At 37.6% G+C, this 22,673-nt stretch overlaps 1 protein-coding gene across 1 annotated transcript in view; it reads left to right on the forward strand.

Moving 5' to 3' along the window:
• LOC123699528 (kinesin-like protein Klp98A) overlaps nucleotides 1–21,510 on the forward strand; it is a 39,106-nt gene extending 17,596 nt beyond the window's left edge. The window contains exons 6-27 of the mRNA XM_045646497.1: nucleotides 298–473; nucleotides 766–887; nucleotides 1,263–1,375; nucleotides 1,768–1,938; nucleotides 2,395–2,634; nucleotides 2,852–3,041; nucleotides 3,290–3,464; nucleotides 3,777–3,933; nucleotides 4,612–4,785; nucleotides 7,381–7,506; nucleotides 8,352–8,471; nucleotides 9,350–9,497; nucleotides 9,844–9,979; nucleotides 12,205–12,436; nucleotides 12,664–12,754; nucleotides 13,743–13,891; nucleotides 14,294–14,493; nucleotides 14,806–15,016; nucleotides 15,316–15,355; nucleotides 17,065–17,234; nucleotides 18,154–18,342; nucleotides 18,976–21,510. Coding sequence (XP_045502453.1) covers nucleotides 298–473; nucleotides 766–887; nucleotides 1,263–1,375; nucleotides 1,768–1,938; nucleotides 2,395–2,634; nucleotides 2,852–3,041; nucleotides 3,290–3,464; nucleotides 3,777–3,933; nucleotides 4,612–4,785; nucleotides 7,381–7,506; nucleotides 8,352–8,471; nucleotides 9,350–9,497; nucleotides 9,844–9,979; nucleotides 12,205–12,436; nucleotides 12,664–12,754; nucleotides 13,743–13,891; nucleotides 14,294–14,493; nucleotides 14,806–15,016; nucleotides 15,316–15,355; nucleotides 17,065–17,234; nucleotides 18,154–18,342; nucleotides 18,976–19,011 — 3,366 coding nt within the window. The 3' untranslated portion in view covers nucleotides 19,012–21,510. The remainder of the gene's footprint in view (nucleotides 1–297; nucleotides 474–765; nucleotides 888–1,262; nucleotides 1,376–1,767; nucleotides 1,939–2,394; nucleotides 2,635–2,851; nucleotides 3,042–3,289; nucleotides 3,465–3,776; nucleotides 3,934–4,611; nucleotides 4,786–7,380; nucleotides 7,507–8,351; nucleotides 8,472–9,349; nucleotides 9,498–9,843; nucleotides 9,980–12,204; nucleotides 12,437–12,663; nucleotides 12,755–13,742; nucleotides 13,892–14,293; nucleotides 14,494–14,805; nucleotides 15,017–15,315; nucleotides 15,356–17,064; nucleotides 17,235–18,153; nucleotides 18,343–18,975) is intronic.
• The last annotated feature ends 1,163 nt before the right edge of the window (nucleotides 21,511–22,673 follow it).

A 22,673-nucleotide genomic window follows, 5' to 3' on the forward strand; every position in this document is an offset into this window, starting at 1 on the left:
TCACGGGCCTCCTACCAACCCAATCCTGTAAAAATTAATTATCTCATACATATTACATACGCTCACACACATTAAGTAACTAAGTATTATTTTATTGTAGTTATTTTTATGTTTTTTATTAATATTACTGTATACCTTTCTAGTTTATGGTCTATTCTTAATATGTTGTAATCCTTATTGGCAATTTGTTCAATTAATCAACAAAATAGTAAAATCTTATTAAATGTAAAGCTGTTGGATAACCAAAATAAGTAAAATAAAAAAAAAATCTAATATTCCTGTTATCTCATCGCACAGGAGTGCATGCACCGCGGCAACCTGCAGCGTACAACAGCAAGTACACAGATGAACGACGTGTCGTCCCGCTCGCACGCGATATTCACGGTCACGTTCGTGCAGGCGAGCTACCTGCGGCACAACAACATGCCCAGCGAGACCGTGTCCAAAGTGCACCTCGTGGATCTGGCCGGCAGGTAATTATGGAAAAAAAAGTGCCGAACACACTTCAGAAGTGAAACTTCTTCAAGACAAGATTCAAACATACCAAAATCGTCGCCTTACACCATGAAGTGAAGGTATTGCCATGACGCGACCTTGAAATTTTACTCTCAAAGCGCCTTAAGTTTCACTTCAAAAACTACGACCGGTTTCTTTACAACATCTTCAGGTTTAGTATGGAAATAGTGAATTTTGTGTTTTTTTTAATCAAAAAATATATTAGCTTAGTATAGTGATTACTTGAATATCCTAATTGTTAACTTTCAGTGAACGTGCCGACGCTACCGGCGCAACAGGCCAGCGTCTTGTGGAGGGCGCACACATCAACAAGTCGCTCGTCACGCTCGGATCCGTCATCTCCGCGCTCGCCGAGTCCAGCCAGCCCGACAGTACGTATACACATACACACGCACACACACACACACACACACATACAAACGCGTGTAAACGTAAACGCATGTATGCGCAAACGCATGCGTATACGATAACGTATGCATATAAATTCTACACGCAAGTGCGCGTGCATACATACACTCACATCTATACATATACATATTATGTGCACATGCATAACCACAAATACACGTACAAGGGAGCACGAACACACGGATACGAATACATATTCACGCATACATGCGTACATGCATAAATTATAATTACTCATGAGTTATAAATTCAAAACATATTTACACAATTTTATTATCTGTATATAAGTTTTAAATGTCCAAGGTTTCACTACAAAAAATATTGTTTATTTTTTTCAGATCGCACACCGAAAAACAATAAGAAAGTGTTCATACCGTATCGTGACTCCGTCCTCACTTGGCTGCTAAAGGATTCGCTCGGTGGAAATTCTAAGACGATTATGATTGCAGCGGTAAGTATTCTTATTAAAAGTCCTGTATAGAGCAGATACATTCTGCATTTCAAATTCAAATTGTATTTATTCGCAAGAATGTAATTACAAATTATTTCAATATATGTTAAGTACTATTATTCGTAAAGTACAGCATCTGATATTGGTCTGACTCTTTTTTTATAAATTTATATGTGAAATTAATCATTGTTTAATTTGGGAGATTTAATAAAAAGCCGTAAAAACCGAAAACCGTCAATAACAGTTTAGTGATCGCGCGCAATCTAAAAATCTTCTCGGTTATATTGATGAACATTCGCTGGTGGGAAGCATATGATAAGCACTTTTAGTGGGTTTAACTTCATATAACCCTGACCTATAATACCAAATTTATATGCATTTAATCATTTCAGATATCCCCAGCGGACTGCAACTACGGCGAGACACTATCTACTTTACGCTACGCGAATAGAGCCAAGAACATTATCAATAAGCCGACCATCAATGAGGATCCCAATGTTAAGCTCATACGAGAACTACGCGAGGAGATTGACAAGCTGCGCGCGCAGATAACGCACAATTCTGTGAGTATGAACATAATGTGGTGCTTTGTCAAAAACAATTGAAATCCATGAAAAAGTGGGGTGGGAATGAGTTGTTTTAAAAAGTAGCCTATGTCTAGCTTCCTATCTCTCCAGACAAAAAAATCATGTCATAACATTGTTTCGTTGCAACGTGACAGAAAAACAAACAATCCTTTATCCTAAGGATTGGGGCACAAAGAAAAGATGTCACTTGGAAATGGGTAAAAATTGTTTTTTCTGGCTCCAATTTCGGGTAGTTTGGAAAAATGGAATGATGGAAAAATTTTGAATTTAGAATTAACTAAAATTATCTAAATTCAAAATTTTTCCATTTGCCAACGATATATTTAATGAGAATACCAATTAACAGATTTATTTAAAACTCAAACCTATATGTGCTAATATCTGTAATTTTCCGCCAACATCAGAACCTAACAAAACATGTATCTATTTCAGGTACCTGTAGAAACAGAAGCCGGAGTTCTCGCGACGCTCCAACGCAAGGAAGCGCAAGAGAAAGTGCTCACAGAGAAATGGACGGAGAAATGGCGGGAAACGCAGCAGATATTACACGAGCAGAAGGCACTTGGGTTGCGCAAGAGTGGTCTAGGGGTCGTGCTCGACTCGGATATGCCACATTTAGTGGGGATAGATGATAATCTCCTGTCTACTGGTGTCACGCTGTATCATTTGAAGGTGGGCAAGATTTAGTGATAAAAAAATTTGAAAAAAAATTTTTTTTCAAAATTTTTTAAAAATATTTTTTTTACTTTTTTCATTTCTGTCTGTTTGTGTCTGTTGACATGAGTCTGGTGACATGACGAGCTGTCATGTCAAAATTTATTGAACAAAATAACCGTTGTCATAAATAGTGATTTTTGACAAGTTACTAATTGAGCACCTTTTCCACCAGGAAGGTGAAACGGTGATAGGCAGCTCGGAGTACAGCCCGACGCCGGACATAGTGCTGAGCGGCGCGGGCGTGCTGCCGCTGCACTGCACGGTGGCGCTGCACGACGGCGTGGCCACCATCGAGCCGGCCGACGGCGCGCAGTGCTGGCTCAACACCGTGCTGCTCGACCGCCCGGCCAAGCTGAGCCAGGGTCGGTGACATTTTTATCGCCGAAATAACATAAGAATGAGCGTGTGTGCCGTGCACACCTGTCAGAAGTGAAACTTCTTTGGCAAGATTCATTCGGTATTGCCATGACGCGAATTTTACTGTCAATGCGTATAAAGAAGTTTCACTTAAATGAAGTTTTCTATTTTTTTGAAGGTTGTCTTTATTAACAAAATATGACTTATATTCTTTTCTCTACTATTTTAGTTAATCCTTACGTCATTTTCATAGGTTGCATCCTCCTCCTGGGCCGCACGAACATGTTCCGCTACAACGACCCGGCGGAAGCTGCCAAACTACGTCAAGAAGGCAGCGCTTCCATGATGAACCTCTCTCGTCTCTCCCTCCTCTCGTGGTCCACTACCGACCTAGCAGCTAGCACGGAGAACCTTAATAATACGTATTCGTAAGTATTCTAGTGTATTTGTTATGATTTTGTCATAAAAAAGGAGTAAAAGTCAGTTTTGTAGGTTAGAAATAGTAAGGGACCAATGATAGAACCCTGTGGCATACCAAAAGTATTGTTTGTATTGTTTTGATATTTTTCAAGGTTTGAGTTAGTTTTTAGTTGAGATTTACTTCAATTATTTGTTATTCAAGTAAGTTATTAATACAATATTTATCACGATATTCATTGATAGGGGTTTTAAACATAATATACTTGATGTTATACCGAGTCGAAAGCTTCATTAAATTCTGTAATCGCCTAATTTCACAGGGACTTAGAGAGCGAGATACGGTGTGAGCGCATTTCCCTGCAACGAGCGGAGTTGGAGCGAGAGAGACAGCAGTTCGTGCTGCAGCAGCAGGAGCGGCAACGTAAATGGCACGCCGAGCGGGAGGAGCTGGTCAAGCAGCAGAAGCAGTTGGATGAGGTGCGTGTTGCCTTTGTTAAAGTGAACAACTTCCATATAAAAAAAATAATTTTATGGAAAGAAGTTCAAAGGTGTCTTTAATATTAAAAAAAAAAGAGAGAAGCTGCCATCTTGATCGTGACGAAGGATGTAATAAAGAAAATTCATGACGTGTTTGGAACATTCAATCGTATTTATTTATTTGTAAAGTAGTTATTTTTTGTAACTAATAAATAAAAACTACATAATTAAAATTTTCTTACAAAAAATTTCTTTATTGAAATGAAACTTATTTAGATGCGTTGAGAATAAAATTTCAAGGTTGCGACATTCCAATATCGTTAGGTTATGTAGAAAGGCGATGATTTTGTTATCTTTGAAATGAAATTATGTAAAAAAAATTGTGTAAAAATAAATTTTTAATTTCAATTTGAATCTTGTTAAAGAAGTTTCACTTCTGACGCTTGTGCTTGGCACACGCGCTCTTTCTTATTTTAGAAAGGTAGTTTTTACTTTTTAGCGTTGAAATTCGAAGGCTAGGAGCGAAGTGACGAGCTATTTAGGTTAACGTTGAAACGAGTTTGCTGCGGCAGCGATAGCGCTCGAGTCGAATTGTATTTTAAGGGATAATAAACCTCTAGAAGACACAGCTGCAGCGTGTGTTAAAGTTTAACATAATATGTATTTATATTGTTTTAGGAGCGTTCCGCGATGGAGCGCGAGTACGCGGCGGCGTGCCGGCGGCTGTCGGGCGACTGGCGCGCGCTGGAGCGCGGCTGGACGCTGCGGCGCCGCGCCCTGCGCACGCGCCAGCGGGACCTCAGCGCGCGGGCACGGCGGCACGCCGCTGCCGCACGGGCCGCGACTGACCGGGTGAGTGCTGGCCTTTATGTGCAGGCAGTATATCGTTGGTAGCCAAGTGAGCGACGAGCCTTATGTGCTACTTTCTGACTGAGTGAGCGACGAGCCTTATGTGCTAATATCTGACCGAGTGAGCGACGAGCCTTATGTGCTACTATCTGACCGAGTTAGCGGCGAGCCTTATGTGCTACTATCTGACCGAGTTAGCGGCGAGCCTTATGTGCTACTATCTGACCGAGTTAGCGGCGAGCCTTATGTGCTACTATCTGACCGAGTTAGCGGCGAGCCTTATGTGCTACTATCTGACCGAGTTAGCGGCGAGCCTTATGTGCTACTATCTGACTAAGTGAGCGACGAGCCTTATGTGCTACTATCTGACTGAGTGAGTGGCGAGCCTTATGTGCTACTATCTGACCGAGTGAGTGGCGAGCCTTATGTGCTACTATCTGACTGAGTGAGCGACGAGATTTATGTGCTACTATCTGACTGAGTGTGCGACGAGCCTTATGTACTACTATCGTCGTCGCGGCGAGAGCGCCGACAATCGAATGAGCAACAATTCTATGGACTGTCGCCTTGGAAGTCGACAGTGCCAATAAATTAGTAAGACTCGACCCTTACTTGACACTACGCTTCGGATCTTGGAACGACATTTGGACCGAAATAAAAAATAACAACAAAAAAATGCCTTCATTGAATTTTTTAAATACATTGACACAAAGAAAATGCTTAAACGAGAGCAAAAAAACAATAAAGTAGGTACCTTTAAAAGGCTCAGAAATCGTGACACCTAAAACTTTGAAGGCGGTGAGTAATAATAATAATAGACGGGCATTTCTCCGCAACTCGACGTCAAGCGCCTATTTTGCGTGAGAGAGGGAGGTGGGGGAAACCAGCTAGAACTGAAACCACCCGAGCTCCTCCATGAAGCCAAGCAGCTTGTGAGGGCTGCCAAAGGCTTCGGGGAGGGACCCAGGAGACCCCAGGTATCTTGCCCTGTACTCCGCAACCCCTCCGCATGATGACGTGGGCTGCCGTTTCCTCGGTCGCCATGCATGCTCTGCATAGCGGACTGTCTGTGATCCCTAGATTAAAGAGATGTTTGTTAAAGGGGCCGTGCCCTGTGAGCAAGGCGGTGAGTATTTAAGTATGTGAGTGAAAAATTTCTCTTTTTTAAATATGTCTTCTCCTTAGCTAAACAATTTCTTAAATGCCTTTTCTTAAATACAGTTACCAGCTACAGCTTAAAGCGTAGTTAGAATATTTCGCCGACAAAATCTATGATGTACTTAGAATTATTATCTTTATAAGCTAATATTCAAAAATTATTTACAAAATAATCTAGTAAAATTTAATAACATGGAAATGTAAACTAACCAAAAATAATTGTTAAGAATTATACGTCATATGTTTTGTTTTTATATTAAAAAAAACTGGTGTCTTTTTGTGAAAATGAGTTTCATTGACCGATTGACCGGTGAATTAGCCTTTACTGTAAGATCGAGACATTTTTTTTTTTCAAATCACTTTTGAATAGAATCCAGTATTTTTATTTTTTGTTCAAATATAAAAAAAAGTCATCGTAATGAAGTATTATAAAAGCATTTTCACAGCAAGTATGTACAATTAATAAATCACATTGCGTGTGTTTCCGCAAGCTAATTAAATCCTTTCATTTTTATCTCGAATGCCATTAGTGCTGCAATCATACGTGTCATTGTCCTATATATTATGCAGTGGTACTAAGGTTTCTCGAACGATATATACTTTTAATATTGTTAACAGTAGTGAAATCTCGAACGATATATGTTTTATAACTTAGTAAAATAATATAATTAATACTGTTTTAATAAATGCAGCTTTTTAATTAAAAGATTTGCATAATTTTTATAAAATTTAATATGCTAATTGATAAATTATTTTAAAATATGTACGTTTCAATTATTATAATTTCGTCTGTTTTAAGATTTCACATTCGAGTTATGCAAAAATTATTATTTTTTTACATACCTAATGAAAACTTTAAACTTTCTCTTAAAAGTAATCATGCATTGCAACACTATTTGAATAAAAATTTGCAATCGAGTTTCGATCGAGTATCATTAGTACCGCACATGCAATAAACACGCATACAATGATGTTGTTTTATTTTCTCACAATCGTTTACTATTCGATCGTATCACATAGACGCTAGCGCTTGACACTTGGTAATATTCGCGAGCTATTTTATAGTGTATTATTTTTAAACTGGATTTCTGAATCAGTCTTTTTTGTAATTGATTTGAAGATTTTAGAAGTGAAACTTCTTTAGGCGCGTTGAGAGGAAAATTTCAAGGTCGCGTCATGGCAATACCATGGAGTAAAGTGATGATTTTAGAATCTTTGAATCTTGCCAAAGAAGTTTCACTTCTGACACGTGTGCTCGGCACACGGGCTCCTTTTTTAAATTGCAATTATTAATTAACTTTTTATTCAATTTGGAATTGCATAAAGCTACTCTACTACAAAACTCGATTTTTTTAATCATAAATTGAGGGTACTTTTTTCAAAAAATTCAGAAAATCCAGTGCCAAATTTATTTTGTGTTGCTACCCCCGTGTCCCGTAGATTGAGAAAGAGCAGAGTATGATCGTGGAGCTCGAGAGCCAGGTGGGGGGGAAGAGGCGGGAGATGGAGGAGTTCGTGGTGAACAGCATCAGCGATCTGCTGGCGCAGGGCTGCCAGATTGATGAGGTTTGTGGTTTTCGTGCTTGATAATTATCTGGGAATTATTTTTTGTGGCGTTTTCTAATGTAATCTAATTGTGAGTTTTTATAAATTAAGTGTTTGGGTTGTTATCGTAATATTTGTGCTATTTTTTAAACTATCAACACGCATCCTATAGCTTATTTTAAGTATGCTCATTGCTCATAACTGCATTATTAATGCTTAAATTTTTTTATAGTGTCATCAAAAAAAAAGATTTTTGACTATTCTCTGTAAGAGTGATATTTAAAAAGTGGTAGGGCATGAGGTAAACAATATTTCTATCGGTCGCGGTGGAGGTATCTCATAGAACTAAAAAGTTAAATACGTAAGCAATATAATATACATAGCGTGTAGAATCAGCTCTTGGATTCTGTCTGTCCCAAGACATCTGCGTATTGGGACTACGTACGAAGGTGAAACATCACCTTTAATGAAAAACATTTTTTTTGAAAGAGCAACTCAGAAACTGCTTCGATTTGATTTTTTTTGTATTGGAATGATAATTCATCAATGGTTGCTATGTGCCAAACTAACACCATAAGTTGAGAGCAGAAAAAGTTGCATGGGTCCGACTAATATCGTAAATGCCAAAGTTTGTATGTTTGTTTGCTTCTTACTCTTTCACACAAGAACTGCTGAACCGATTTTCATGAAACTTGGCGCACACATATAGGGTAACTTGGATTAACACAAAAAAAAATCGCATGGGAACGGGAATTATGCGGGTTTACCTTTGACTACGCGGGTGAAGCTGCGGGCGAAAAGCTAGTTTGTTATATGGTAAAGACATAAACTTTGTCCAAAAAACAAAAATAAAATATCTTTCACAGAACCTCACGCCGAGTCCCGAGAGCCCAGCGTCCGAAACGTCCACCGAGTGCCTGATGCACTTGCTGCAGCAGTGCGAGCCGAAAACGGCAAGAAATATAACCGACACCGTCAATAGACATGTAAGTGGATTATATACTAGTTGTAGCACGTGAGTTTGTCTGTGTTTTGAGTTATGTAGAGCGAAGAAAACTAGGAGGGTTTGAGAAGCATTTTGGTCCGAAAAGAATATTTGATCTACTTCAAAAGTGTCTTTGATTTTGGAAATTTATTCTTAGATATAAGAAAAGGGATTGAAAAAGTTTTCTTGTGTGGCATTATGATTATATCCGTGTTTGACTTATGTAGAGCAAGAAAGAAAACTTTAGGAGTTTTTGAGCGACACTTTCATTGGAAAAGTCTTGGTCAGATGTAACTTTTGCGGTGGAACTTTGATCAGTTTGATAGTTATATTTCTAATGAATTTTAGAAGAGTGAAATAGACGATTTTATTGATTTTTCAGACTTCTGAAGTTGATTGAAAATAATTTTCTTGTGTGTAATTTTAGGTCTGTCCCCGGTTATATGTAATTATTATGGTTTTTATTTGCCTGTATAGATTTCTCCTTTGTCCGGTTTAATTTTTTTTTTGTTTATTAAAGAACAGCTTTTTTCTTATTTATGTTTATCCGACTGCATCAAAGGAGGGTTATGTTTTTCGAGTTTTAGTTGGTATGTTTGTATCTTGGGAATGCTCTTTAGCGTAAACGCCTTGATGTATTTGTTAATTGTTAAAAAAATTCCTTAGAGAAGTGTTTAGATTCTTCCTAATAGTAGAAATATTCTAATCCTATATTTTTATGTTTTGTTTTAGTTATTAGCTGTTATGTTCTATCTGCTCATTGTTTTTTTTTGTGTATGGTCCATCATAGCAGCTAGTTTAGACATGCTCGAAGCTCTGACATAACCTATGCCCTTATTTTCCCCATATCACTAATAATTCTTTATTTTCTTTCTTCAGCGTAAAGAACTAGAAACACTAGAGCAAGAGTTACAAGCGAGAGTTTCATCGGTAGCGGCACAGCGCGTTAAGGTGGAGCGGCTGCAAGCTGAATTAGCGCTGCTTGCTGCGAGACAGCGCGGACTGACACAAGCGCTTGCTGATCCTGGTAAGATTAGCGTTAGAATACAGTAAAATAAATAAATTAACGGCAAAAGATAAACAAGTCTTTGTCTAGATTCAAGAAAAAACCCGTCCACTGCGAAATAGAGTAAGGGAAAACATTAGTTGTCAAATAAGAAGAATACTTTATCCACCCATAAGGACATCTATACCACATATTATCAATAAATAAAAAAATCCCAATACAATGTAGGAAAATTTTTATATTTTATAACATAATTTATTAGCCTCGTGCATTATTAATTCCGCTTTTGTATACCAATAAAAACAATTTAAATTGGTGTGGTAAAATAAATTATTAAACAATAATAAATAAGAATGCATGTTTACAGACGGCGAAGGTGATTATTTGCCAATAGAAGGTGTTAAACGCAGCAAATCCGAGCTAGTACTTAGAATTAAAGATGAAGATCCGCCCGAACCGCTTTCTGCTGATGAGAGAGAGCATTATCGAGCTAAACGACTTAGGTGAGGGAAATTTATTTGACACTTTTAGTAAATATGTAGGAGATAATAAATTAAGTTAAAATTTCGCAATATACAGGGTTACAGGTTAAGTCGACCTATTCCTGTTAAGAGCGTATAGTAGGGGTCAAAACAAACTGATTTGATCCTATAATACCATATCCAAAAGTTAGCCGTTGAAGAGTTATTGCAATTTTAATTTTTTTCTTGAAAATGCCACTTTATCTTCGCATTTAGCGTTTAATTTTTTATTTTACTTATTTGGTCTGGGTTTTTTTGAGTTTTTATGAAAAGGTTGAGTTAAACAATAATTCTCAGCAATAAAAATCCATATCGCTGCAAACAATTCAAAGAAATGGCTTTTAATCTAAAAATAATAACATTAAAGTAATTTAGTTAACTCGTTTTAAAGAAAGATATTGAAAAAAATCTCTATGAAAATGTGTCTGCAGATGTTTTTAAAAACATGTGCATGTTCTAAGCTATGTAAAAAGGTATGATAACCTCAGGTAGCATTCGTAGATTCTAAGAAATCGGGGATAAACATGGGACAGTGTTAGTAAAGTACAACATCAGAATAAATTTTGTCATAATTTATTTTTCTTAAAAACTTTACAGTTCCTGCTCAACATGACTTCCTCTATTGAGAACACATATTCGAAACCTTTTCCGCAGAGTACTCTTAGTCAAGAGCCAATTAACAACTGGGGTAGTCACCCCAGTTGTTAATTGGTTCCTCATCTTATTGGCTGCATCGATAATTTTTTGTCGTAAAATATCAACAGATGGAATCGGGTTCGGCTCATTGTACACCAGACTCTTCATATACGTAATACGTAAAAGTCTATGGGGGTTAAGTCTGGACTTCTAGCCGGCCATGGTATGGGCCCACCTCTTACGTTCCATCTGTTTGGATAGTTGATGTCTAACCATTCTCTAACACTTCTTCTGTAAGGTGCAGGGCAGCCATCATGTTGGAACCACATGTCTCTTAACAAAGTCAGGGGTATGTCTTCAAGTAGGTCGCTTAAATGTTGGCGCAGAAAGGTCCATAATTTTCACCATTTAGGTTGTCCGGAAGGAAGTATGGTCCAATTAATTTATTTGAAACTAGCGGTCCGCCCCGGCTTCGCCCGTGGTACATATTCACGTTTTCTCTACATAAGAACCATCCTCGTACTTCAAGGAATATAATAAAAAAAATTAAAGAAATCGGTTCAGCTGTTCTAAAGTTATGCGCTTACCAACACATTTTGGGATTCATTTGGTTGACAACTGGGGTGACTACCCCAGTTGTTAATTGGCTCTTGACTAAGAGTACTCTGCGGAAAAGGTTTCGAATATGTGTTCGCAATAGAGGAAGTCATGTTGAGCAGGAACTGTAAAGTTTTTAAGAAAAATAAATTATGACAAAATTTATTCTGATGTTGTCCTTTCCTAACAGTGTCCCATGTTTATCCCCGATTTCTTGGAATCTACGAATGCTACCTGAGGTTATCATACCTTTTTACATAGCTAAGAACATGTATATGTTTTTAAAAACATCTGCAGACACATTTTCATGGAGATTTTTTTCAATATCTTTCTTTAAAACGAGTTAACTAAATTACTTAAATGTTATTATTTTTAGATTAAAAGCCATTTCTTTGAATTGTTTGCAGCGATATGGATTTTTATTGCTGAGAATTATTGTTTAACTCAACCTTTACATAAAAACTTAAAAAAACCCAGACCAAATAAGTAAAATAAAAAATTAAACGCTAAATGCGAAGATAAAGTGGCATTTTCAAGAAAAAAATTAAAATTGCAATAACTCTTCAACGGCTAACTTTTGGATATGGTATTATAAGATCAAATCAGTTTGTTTTGACCCCTACTATATGCTCTTAACAGGAATAGGTCGACTTAACCTGTAACCCTGTATAGGGGTATTTTTACGTCATCATGAATGGTGCATATAGAATAAAGAATTTTTAATGTCAATGTTAACTAACATATTAGTATCCTAATTAGCGATTTTGCAACATACATCACATTCATAAATGTGATGTTTCAATAAAACTTAAAACACAATTAAATTTTCGTAAGCATAGGAAAATATATTTTTTGAAACTACCTCATTTTTTTTGCAAAATAAATTGTCAGCACAAAGCCAACTATAGGGCAAACTAAATGATTATGAATAAATAATATTCTATGAATAAAAATAAAAACATTTCTCCCCGCAGCCTCAGCCTCAGCCTCGACCCTCTCCCCTCCCCATCCCTAACCTCCCCCACGCCCCCCTCCCCGACGTTCCACACGGCCTCCTCCTCCCCCAAGCTCCCCTCAGAGTCGACCCTCCCGAGCCCCTCCACTACGGAGGGCTCCATGCTCCCGAGTGAGGATCTGCCCCGGTTCAAGCTGAACGCCAGCGTGGATGATAGCGATGATATGTCCAGCACGGAGGAGTATCATAAGGTAATATATAAAAAAAAGATCGTGTGTACCGAGAAACTTCTTTTGCAAATTTATAAGATACCAAAATCGGGGCATTACTCCGTGATGAGACGGAATTGCCATGACGCAATTGTAATTTTACTCTCAATGCGCCTAAAGAAGTTTCAATAAAAAAATGATTATAACAATTAAAATCCTCAATATTATTATTTATGTTTTCTTATAAATCCAACTTCATTTCATTTCAGCCGAGTAGAATAGTTGAAGGGCAGTCATCCAGCTCAATAGAACGATCGCCAGAAGAGAGACATCAGAGGTCCAAATATAGACGGAGATTAGGTATGATGTATTCTAAATACGTAAATCATTGTTTGAGAAGTTAATTATGAAGCTTTTTTTTGGCGCATAATATTTATTTCTACTGGCGTTTGCCAAAAAACATAAAGCAGTTACTCTAATCGACTGATTTTAACAGTCGTGTTATTCATTATTAATCTTAGAGGAACAATATCGAAAGAAAATACATTTAAAAAAGCAAGTAAAGGGCCATTTTAGCGGTCCTCACCGCTCCTTAACATTTGTACTAGTGGTGTAGTTTGTCCTTATCGTTATGGCCAAAATTTTTGAAACATTTGAACCTGTTCAACTTTTTGAAACCTTCTAAAACCTTCCTTTTGAATATCTATTTAAAAAAAGGGATCGAAATCCGTTGTGTAGTTTTAAATATACATATTATAAACATTAGAGCGGCCTTATACGGGCAGCTCGAGCAAGTAACGGCTGAGCGACGTACACGGACTGTTCGAGTAGTCGGTCGTTGAATGCTCGAGCTGTCGATACAAACCGCACAGTTGACGGTTTGAAGCGGTCGCGACTGCTCGAGGAGTCCGTGTACGGCAGTGAATGAATGTCTATAGTGCACCGCGCGGTCGCGGCTTCAAGCCGTCGGTCTCAACTGTTTGAAGCGGTCCGTGTACTGCCCTAAGAGGGACAATATCTAAAAAAATTACTTTTTTTTCATGGCAGAATAAGCAAAAGGCTAGAATAGTGGAAGGGCAGTCATCCAGCTCAATCAGATGTATAGTGTCAGTTGTTATCAGATGTATAGTGGTCCTCACCGCTAATAAAACACTTGTATCACTGTAACTACAGTACAGATAAATACATGCGCAGATAAATTGAAAAATCAATTTATTTCTTGCGCGCTCGCCAGGTCTCGAACCCTGGACTTATCGATTCGAAGTCCGAGGTCTCACCATTGAGTCAACACTGCTTCACTATAATTGTCTGTATGTGTTTGTGAGTAATGTATTTTTATCAAAAACAGCAGGCGACCGTCGCGGGCGGCAAGTGACGGAAGCTGAGGCGTTGCGCGCGATGCAGCGGCTGTGTTCCCGCATCGCGTCGCAGAAGATGCTTGTGATATCCTCGCTGGAGAACGACTGCTCCAAGGAGGATCTGAATAGGCAGATACAGGTAAGCAATTTTAACAAATAAGTGACCTATATAAAAATAGGATTGTTATTAAAACTACTAGAGGCAACATTTTTCAATAGAAGTTACAAGTTTTACTTATATATTTCTTGTCTTATTGGTGTGTATAAAAAGTAAAAACCTATTTTCCACATGTTTCTATTGTATGTATAACGTTATACGTATTTGGTACTTCGAGCATTTTATCAGTTTAAATAAAAGTCAAATGATCACTTGCAATTCGTTCCTGTTGTACGTTATCCGTATTTAGTCCTTCAGGCCACAAACATTTGAAACTATCGAGAAAACAACTCTATTCTTATTTGGTCCTTCGAGTCAGTAACATTTGGTCCTTCGAGCCAGTAGCACTACTAAACAAAAAAAATATATATTTTTTCATTCTAGGTCCTCCAAGAGCTCCAAAAGAAGTACGTCCGCCTCGAAATGGCGCTGCAGTACTCGTTCTTCGACAACCAGCAGAGCAGGCGCACGATCATGGTGACGCCCATACAGGAGACGCCGTCGCTGACTCTCAGCGAGAGCGACATGCACGTCAGCACTGAGACGGCTGACGACGGCCACGTGCAGGACTCGCTGCGACACAGGTGATGTGATTTTAATAAAAAGCGGATAGAAATATGTGTCAAGGATCACATAATAAATATGTTGATTCCTTATTTTAATAATGATGGCTCCGCTCCTGTTGGTCTTAGCGTAATGATATACTGTAGCCTATAGCCTTCCTAGAATTTTTCAAATCGAACCAGTAGTTCCTGAGATTAGCGCGTTCAAACAAACTCTTAAGCTTTATAATATTAGTATAGATTAAACGTGGTATGGAGACTCGAGACAATCGTGTGTAAAAAGTTAAAAAAAAATTCCAAGCTAATAATAAAAATTATATTAAACATCTTCAGGCTAAAAGACAGCGACGGCGTAGAAGCATCAGACAACGTGTCCACGTCCAACGATGAGCTCGGCTCCGAACCGTCATGGCCGGACCCGCTACGGGCGCTCGCTTCGCCCGACGCGAGTGACCTTGACCACGACCACGATCTCGACAACGACCGTGATCACGACCGTGAAGATTACCGCAGGCGGGACCGCCCCGCGCCGCTTGTTATACCGGTAAGTGGTTGAGGGTAGTTATAAATGTGAGGTTTTGTAGGGTAGATGGATAAAAATGGTCTACTGTAATAGGTTGTTGTTTCTTGTTGCCAATTTATTGCATTGAAAAGCGTATTTTGAATTGAAAGCGTAACTTTCGCTTTCACACCTTGATACCCAGATAAAATTTTCGAATCTGAGTCACCACTTTAGCATGAAAAATACCAAATAATTTGAATGGATTTTTCACCAACTTCGATTTTAAAGCAGTGATAGGAGTATTTGCATTGTTGTTCATTATTTTATTTTTATGCTTTCAGGATTACACATTGGAGGGTCTTCATCATCCCATCGATTTCTGTGAGTATTAATAATAACGCAAATATCCACTGCAGTTGATAAAAATAATGATTTTGTGGGTGATGATGATAAGGGTGTAAGTTGGGATGATGATGTTGATGAAGGCTGTGAAGTTTATGTTAGTAATAATGTTGTCAACGATGATGTTTGCAGAGATGACGATGATGTTGCAAGTCCCGATGACGATGTTGTTATGAAGTTAATGTTAGTTATTCTAATAACGATTGTAGCGTTGATCATGATGATAATGTCAGTTGTGATATCGATTAATACAGTGTAGTTGATTTCAGTAATTATGGTAATAATGTCGTTAGCGGTGATGAGGACGTTAGAAATGATGATCACGATTATAGAGGTAATGTTAAGACTGATAAAGTTGTTAATAATGTAAGTTGCTATTTTGACGTCTATAAATACCGTGTTGTTGATGTTAGTGATGAAGGTGGTGATGATGATATAAGTCGCGATGTTAATGTTGATAAATACAGTGATGATGATGTAAGCAATTGTGTTGATTGTTAACGTTGTCGATAGTGATGATGAAGTAAACTTGTGTAGCGGACATGATATTATAATTGCTCAGTTAGGTGACGTTTATATTAGTAATAATTATAATTATTATGTTGATGACGTTAGCGGTGATAATGATAACGTAAGTGGTGATAACGATGAATACAGTGCAATTAATGTTATATAGCGTTGATGACGATGATGTTGTAAACCATGATGTTAATATAAAGATGATGTGAGTAATAATAAGTAATGACAATGATGACGTTAATATCAAGTAAATGTTAGTAATAATGGTGACAATGATGATATTTGTGGCGATGGTGATAATGTTAGTCGTGAATCTTGATGTCAATAAATAGTGCTGATGATGATGGCGATGCTCTTATTCACAGCGGAGGTGATATCGGTCCCGGGGTGGGTGACGTTGATGTAAATAATGATGTTTGTGGTGATAATGATGATGCTCCCATCCACAGTGGAGTTGATATCGGTCCCGGGTTAGGTGACGTTGATGTAAATAATGATGTTTGTGGTGATGATTATGATGCTTCTATTCACAGTGGAGGTGATATCAGTCCCGGGGTGGGTGACGTTAATGTTAGTCGTGATGTTACTGTAGCTGATGATGATGACGAATGACGATGCTCTTATTCACAGCGCAGGTGATATCGGTGCTGGGTTAGGTGACGTTGATGTAAATAATGAAGTTTGAATTATGATGACGATGTTTTCATCCACAGTGCAGGTGATATCCGTCCCGGGGTGGGTGAAGTTGATGTTAGTAGTGGTGTTACCGTTGATGACGATGTTTTCATCCAAAGCGGAGGTTATATCCTTGTCGAGTTAGGTGATGTTGATGTAAATAATGCTGTTTGTGGTGATGACGATGTTTTGATCCACAGCGGAGGTGATATCCGTGCCGGGTTATTCATCATTATTTACATCAACGTCACCTACTTGGATGTAAATAATGATGTTTGTGATGATGATGAGGATGTTTTGATCCACAGCGGAGGTGATATCGGTCCCGGGGTGGATGACGTAAATGTTAGCCTTGATGTTACTGTAGCTAATGATGATGATGATGATGATGACGATGCTCTTATTCACAGCGGAGGTTATATCCTTGCCGAGTTAGGTGATGTTGATGTAAATAATGATGTTTGTGATGATGATGAGGATGTTTTGATCCATAGCGGAGGTGATATCGGTCCCGGGGTGGGTGACGCGCGGCGCGGGCGCGGGCACGCACCACGAGTACGAGGTGCGCGTGCGGCTCGGGCCGCAGTGCGCGTGGCAGCTGCTGCGCCGCTACCGCCGGTTCCGCGACCTGTACCTGGCCGCGCGCAAGGCGTACGGCGCGCAGGTGAGCGGTGTGATGATGGTGCTGGTGATGGTGATGATGATAAAAATTACGACAATGGGCAAGAAAAGAGCTTATTTGTCCATAAAAGGCCGGCAAAGCACATGTTCTTTTAGTTACAAAGTGTTAATGGGCTGTGGTGACTACTTAACATCAGGTGGCCCACCTGCCCCTTTGCTTGCTCTGACATAAAAAAAAAGAATAGAAAGTTGACCATTACCATCGACCATGATGACTATTAGTGGAAAAGTTAAAAAATAGAGATAGAGTGTGTGTGCCGAGCACACGTGTCAAAAATGAAACTTCTTTAACAAGATTCAAAGATACAAAATTCGTCACCTTACTCCCATGACGCGATCTTGAAATTTTATTCTCAACGCAACTTCAAAATTATTATTTCTTTGTTCGCAGCTGGTAGGTAGGTCCGACTTTTTTGTGTCTTATAACCGTTGCAACAAACTACTAGTATTTTAAAATTTTATTATAAAGAGTTAAGTAGTGCTAAATTTAAGAATTATGTAAAAAATATAATAATTCAGAGAGCCTATTGGCTATTACAGCATTAAGGAATATATGGAAGATGAAAATCCATGGAGGGTTGTCGCGTAAGAACTATAGGACAGTTCTTTGGCATATTATGATACATATATTATGTAGTTAGATATTAGTTACGCATTATTATGTAAAATTGAATTGTAATATTGACATGATTTTAAAAGAGCAACTATGGAGTTTCTTGCCGGTTCTTCTCCATAGATACTGTTTTCCGAATCGGTGGTAAATGTTAAAAATATGTAATGACGATTCGAAAGTGCTTCTAAAAGAAGTCTAATTGAATTAATAAATTTTTGACTGAGTTTTCTGTAATAGTAGACTTCTGTATCAAAAATATTGATGTACAATGGCCGTTATCCCGGCCCAGGTGGCGGCGATCCCGTTCCCGCCGCGCGCGCTGTGGTCGTCGGAGAGCCTGGCGCGCAGCCGGCGGGGGCAGCTGGAGAGCTTCCTGCGGCGGCTGCTGGCGGCGTGCGCGCTGGACCGCCGCTGCCCGCTGCACCGCGAGCCGCTCACGCGCGACAAGCTGCAGGCCTTCTCGCCCTTCTTCCGCAAGGTCGCTTCATTCAGACCATGGTTTTGGAAATTATTTAGGACATACTATTTGACACAGAGCAAAAAAAGAGCGTGTGCCAAACCCATGTGTTTGGCGACCAAGGCAAACCAAGTGAAACTTCTTTTGTAAGATTACTTAATGATTCCAAAATCGTCGCTATTCTCCATGACGTGACGGTATTGCCATGAAACGACCTTAAAATTTTTCTCTCAAAGAAGCTAAAGAAGTTTCACTTGAAAAAAATGGTTTATTTATCCATACTAATATTATAAATGCAAAAGTAACTCTGTCTGTCTGTCATGTCTGTGTTACTCAATCACGCCTTAACTACTGAACCAATTTGCATGAAATTTGGTATAGAGATATTTTGAGACCCGAGAAAGGACATAGGCTACTTTTTGCCCCGGGACATAGGATAGGTTTTATCCCGGAAATCCCACGGGAACGGGAACAATGCGGGTTTTTTTTTTGACTGCGCGGGCGAAGCCGCGGGTGAAAAGCTAGTAGCATATATTGATGGCACCTGTAAAAGCTTAATTTAAATGTGGCACTAAATCCTAATGCATACTTCTTGATTACATATCAATAACATAACACAACTAACATACTTATATTATACATTTTGTGTCTTAGGGCGTGTTCGAGAGCGGCAAGTGCGGCACAGGATGATGGCGCGCCGAGCTCGTGACGGGCGCACTGTGCGCTGACCTGCGCCGCCTTGCGCACGTGCTGCTCGCCGCACTGCTGCTGCTGGCGCGCTGTGCGGCACTGGTGCTGCTGTACCTGTATGTGCGGGCGAGGGACCGGCGGTGAGGGGCGGAGTGCGGGGACCACGTGGAAGTGCTAAGGGGACAGTGCAAAGTGTATTAAGGGGACAATATAAGTGTTAAGGGGACGATACAAGTGTTAAGGGGATGATACAAGTGTTAAGGGGACGATACAAGTGTTAAGGGGACGATACAAGTGTTAAGGGGACGGTACTAGTGTGTTAGGGGACAATTCAGTGATGTTAAAGTGTTAAGGGGAAGTTACAAAAGTGAAGATTCAGTTGTGTTAAGGAGAAGATCAACAGCGTTGAAGGGATGATTCAGTGACCATGTTAATATGGAGAGTGTCGTTATGGAGACCAATCGTAAGTGATAATGAGAAGTGTTTGATGAGACCAGTCAGATGATAATTTCGCAATGTTAAGGTATGATGTGTTAAAGAAAGTGGTAGCAGTGCTATGGAGACACGTTGTCTTAAGGAAGATTGTGCAATTTTAAGAAGAGATTTTAGCGATGGAATATTGTGTTATAGTTAAGGGGAACACTTATAAGTGGGTTTTATTGATAAGAAATAGCAAGTTTATTTATTATATGAGTATTTCTGAATAATATTCATATTGTATGTTAGGGTGCAATAGATAAAACATATAAAAATACCTTATTGAATATAGTTTTATGACTAAAACGATATTTCATGAGAAAGATGCAACAGAGACGTATTTCGTATAATATCAAAATATCAAATTTAAATGAAAAAGATTTGCAAGTTGAAAGACAATAAACTCAAAGAAATGTATACGAATCCCTGAAGACCCCTTAAAGTCTGTTCCCTAAGTGCCCCTATATGTCCCTAAGTGCCCCTTTAAGTCCGCTAAGTGCCCCTATGTGCCCCTAAGTTAAGCCCCCGGCCCGCAGGCGGCAGTGACGCGTATCGGGTGCCTTTATTGTTGTAACTTCGTCGCATTATTGACGCTCTTTATGTAAAACTGTTGTGGGTTATGAAAACAAAACATTATTTCCAATATCCAAGAATTTGGTTACTTTTACAAAAAATTCTTGAAGTATCTTTAAATTAACTAAAAGTTGATGAAATTAAACTCTGAAACTAAAACTGATATGTCGTTATCAATTAACAAAGTCTATGAATGTTTGTACATTTTGATCTATACAGAGAAATCTATCGTAATTTACAATTTGATATCCATTTCAGTATGTACCTATAATTTAAACAATTACCAATTTTTTTGTGAAGTAAGAAAAAATACTTCAAAAACTCAAACAAATCTAATCAATCAATTATTAACGCCCACGAAACAGTAAAGTAAAAAGCGTACAATAATGTGGATGAACTTTGGATGTCCTTAACTTGATTTGACTTGAGCATTCCCTGTTTTTACTATTCCATTTTAGCGAAATATACTTTTAAAAACGCGGGAAACAATTTATTTGTTCATGTATTTACAAATATATCTTCTAAATTAATAGATCTGATTGGATTTAAAAAAATTAGTTTGTGTTAAAAATGTTTTAAGGTATTTTCGATTAAAAATGGGCTTGTACCTTAAAAAATATTTTTATTTTGGAAGCAGGACTTAAAAATAACTTAAGCATATTCAAACAAGAACATTGTTTATGTTTAGAATGAATAATAATGAATAAATAAACTGTTTTTTAAAAAATGCAGCCAATGTCGAAGCTGCTATCGCGTTTTAATCTAATTTATTTATTTATATTTCTTAGAAATACTTTTGTGTTCTGTATATTTGTGGAATTGTTAAGTCTTCCTTTAGTCTTTTTTATCAATTTGGGACAATCCATTGGAATGTGTAGTGCGAAGCACTCGTGTTAAATCTCTCTTAGATTACAGAGAGATAGGTTTTAGGAATCTAGACTGCTTTGTAAAAAATGAGTGAATTATTTATCTTCATGGATATCTGTGATTTTCTTTTCATATTTCTTACGAAAACTGGTTTTCTGTCTTTCCTATATGTAACGAAAACAATGTATGTTATGTTTCCTTTAAAAAATATCAAAATTTTCAAGAATTGACGACATAATATTAAACTTCTAAAATTCATGCAACACAATTCCTATTAGGGTCTAGATTTCTAAAGCCTAATTGTTATAAATTGTAAAGCACCCAAGAATAAAGTCTATTTTTGCACGTGACGAGCTCTGAAATTATAAATCCGTAGTTAGGTATTAAAATTGTAGTTTTTCCTTGAGGTAGATGCAACTTTGGACTCGAGTTTGATCTTAGTTTTCAAATGCTTAAGGTTGATTTTTCTATGTTCTACTATTTGATTGTAATGCCATCTCATTTCATTCACATTATAAGAAAGAGATGGATATCTGTTGTCTAGATAACTTGTATTTCCTCTTCAAGAAAAACCTTTGTTTTTTTTTCATGCCATTTTGCTCATTTCTATTTACTACTATATCTAATCTTACTTCTCATAATTCAACTCAATCATTTCTTTCAATTTCTTTTCGCTTTTTTATCTGTATTAAATATGCCAAGTTGCATCTACCCTAATTATTATAGTAATTAAAATAAAAAAGAACCAGAAAATAAAAACTTAGAAGAATAAAATGTGACTAACAAAATGTGTAAAAAATGTAACTCTACAAGTCTCTGTTCTCAACATTAATTTTTTTGTTGGATTGTTTTATGAAGTTTGATTAATATTTAGTAAAGTAACTGTTTAAGTGCCTAGTAATTAAAAAGCCTATCACGTTGAAAACCAATTTACCGAATGGATGAATATTTTTTGCTTGCATTCAACACGACACGAGCGTAATTTTCTATAAAAAAAATTAAACATAGCATAAATAAATAAACTAATCGCTATTTTTATTTAGAACTAGGTACAAATAAAAAAATTACTGTCGATTGTCATTGGTAGGAAGTCTATTTTTAATTCACTTATGGTGAAAATCGGTGAGAAATGTCTGTGAAATAAAATATTTTGCAGTCATAAAAAAATTGAGTATGGTAAAGAAGATTTAAAAATAAAACAAGGTGTGATGATATTTTGTGGTGTCGTGTGTTGAAAAAGGTTAAATAAAAGCGTTTGCCTAAAAAAGCTTATGTGAAAGCTTCGTACCCCAAATGAATAGTTAAGCTATTAGTGTCATGGTTGTGATTTTCTTAAGTACTAACACTGGCACTATTTAATATATTTTAGTCAACCAATAGTTCAATATGACAATACCATAAGAAATAGATGGCTCTATATGCATAGATATATATTTCAAACCATATAGTATTACAGGTTTAAGTCGAATATTTATCCTAAGGCACAACTATTGTGGAAATAATCTATATTCTATATATTATATTATAAAAACTTACTAACAAAGTACTTTATACTTGGACTGGTTTTAGCTACTCTAATACGTTGAATCAACTTCTATTTTAAAATTTTGACTGTCCTAAATAAGTACTTAAACTTCATTAATATTTAAAATTTTAACTTGTTTCGATGCTATTCAAATATTCGGCAATTAATAATGTTGCCATATAACGATACCGCGTTGGGTACAAAAGCAGCGTACCTGTTA

The sequence above is a fragment of the Colias croceus genome, chromosome 18 (assembly GCF_905220415.1).
Source record: "Colias croceus chromosome 18, ilColCroc2.1".
Taxonomy (NCBI): Eukaryota; Metazoa; Arthropoda; class Insecta; order Lepidoptera; family Pieridae; genus Colias; species Colias croceus.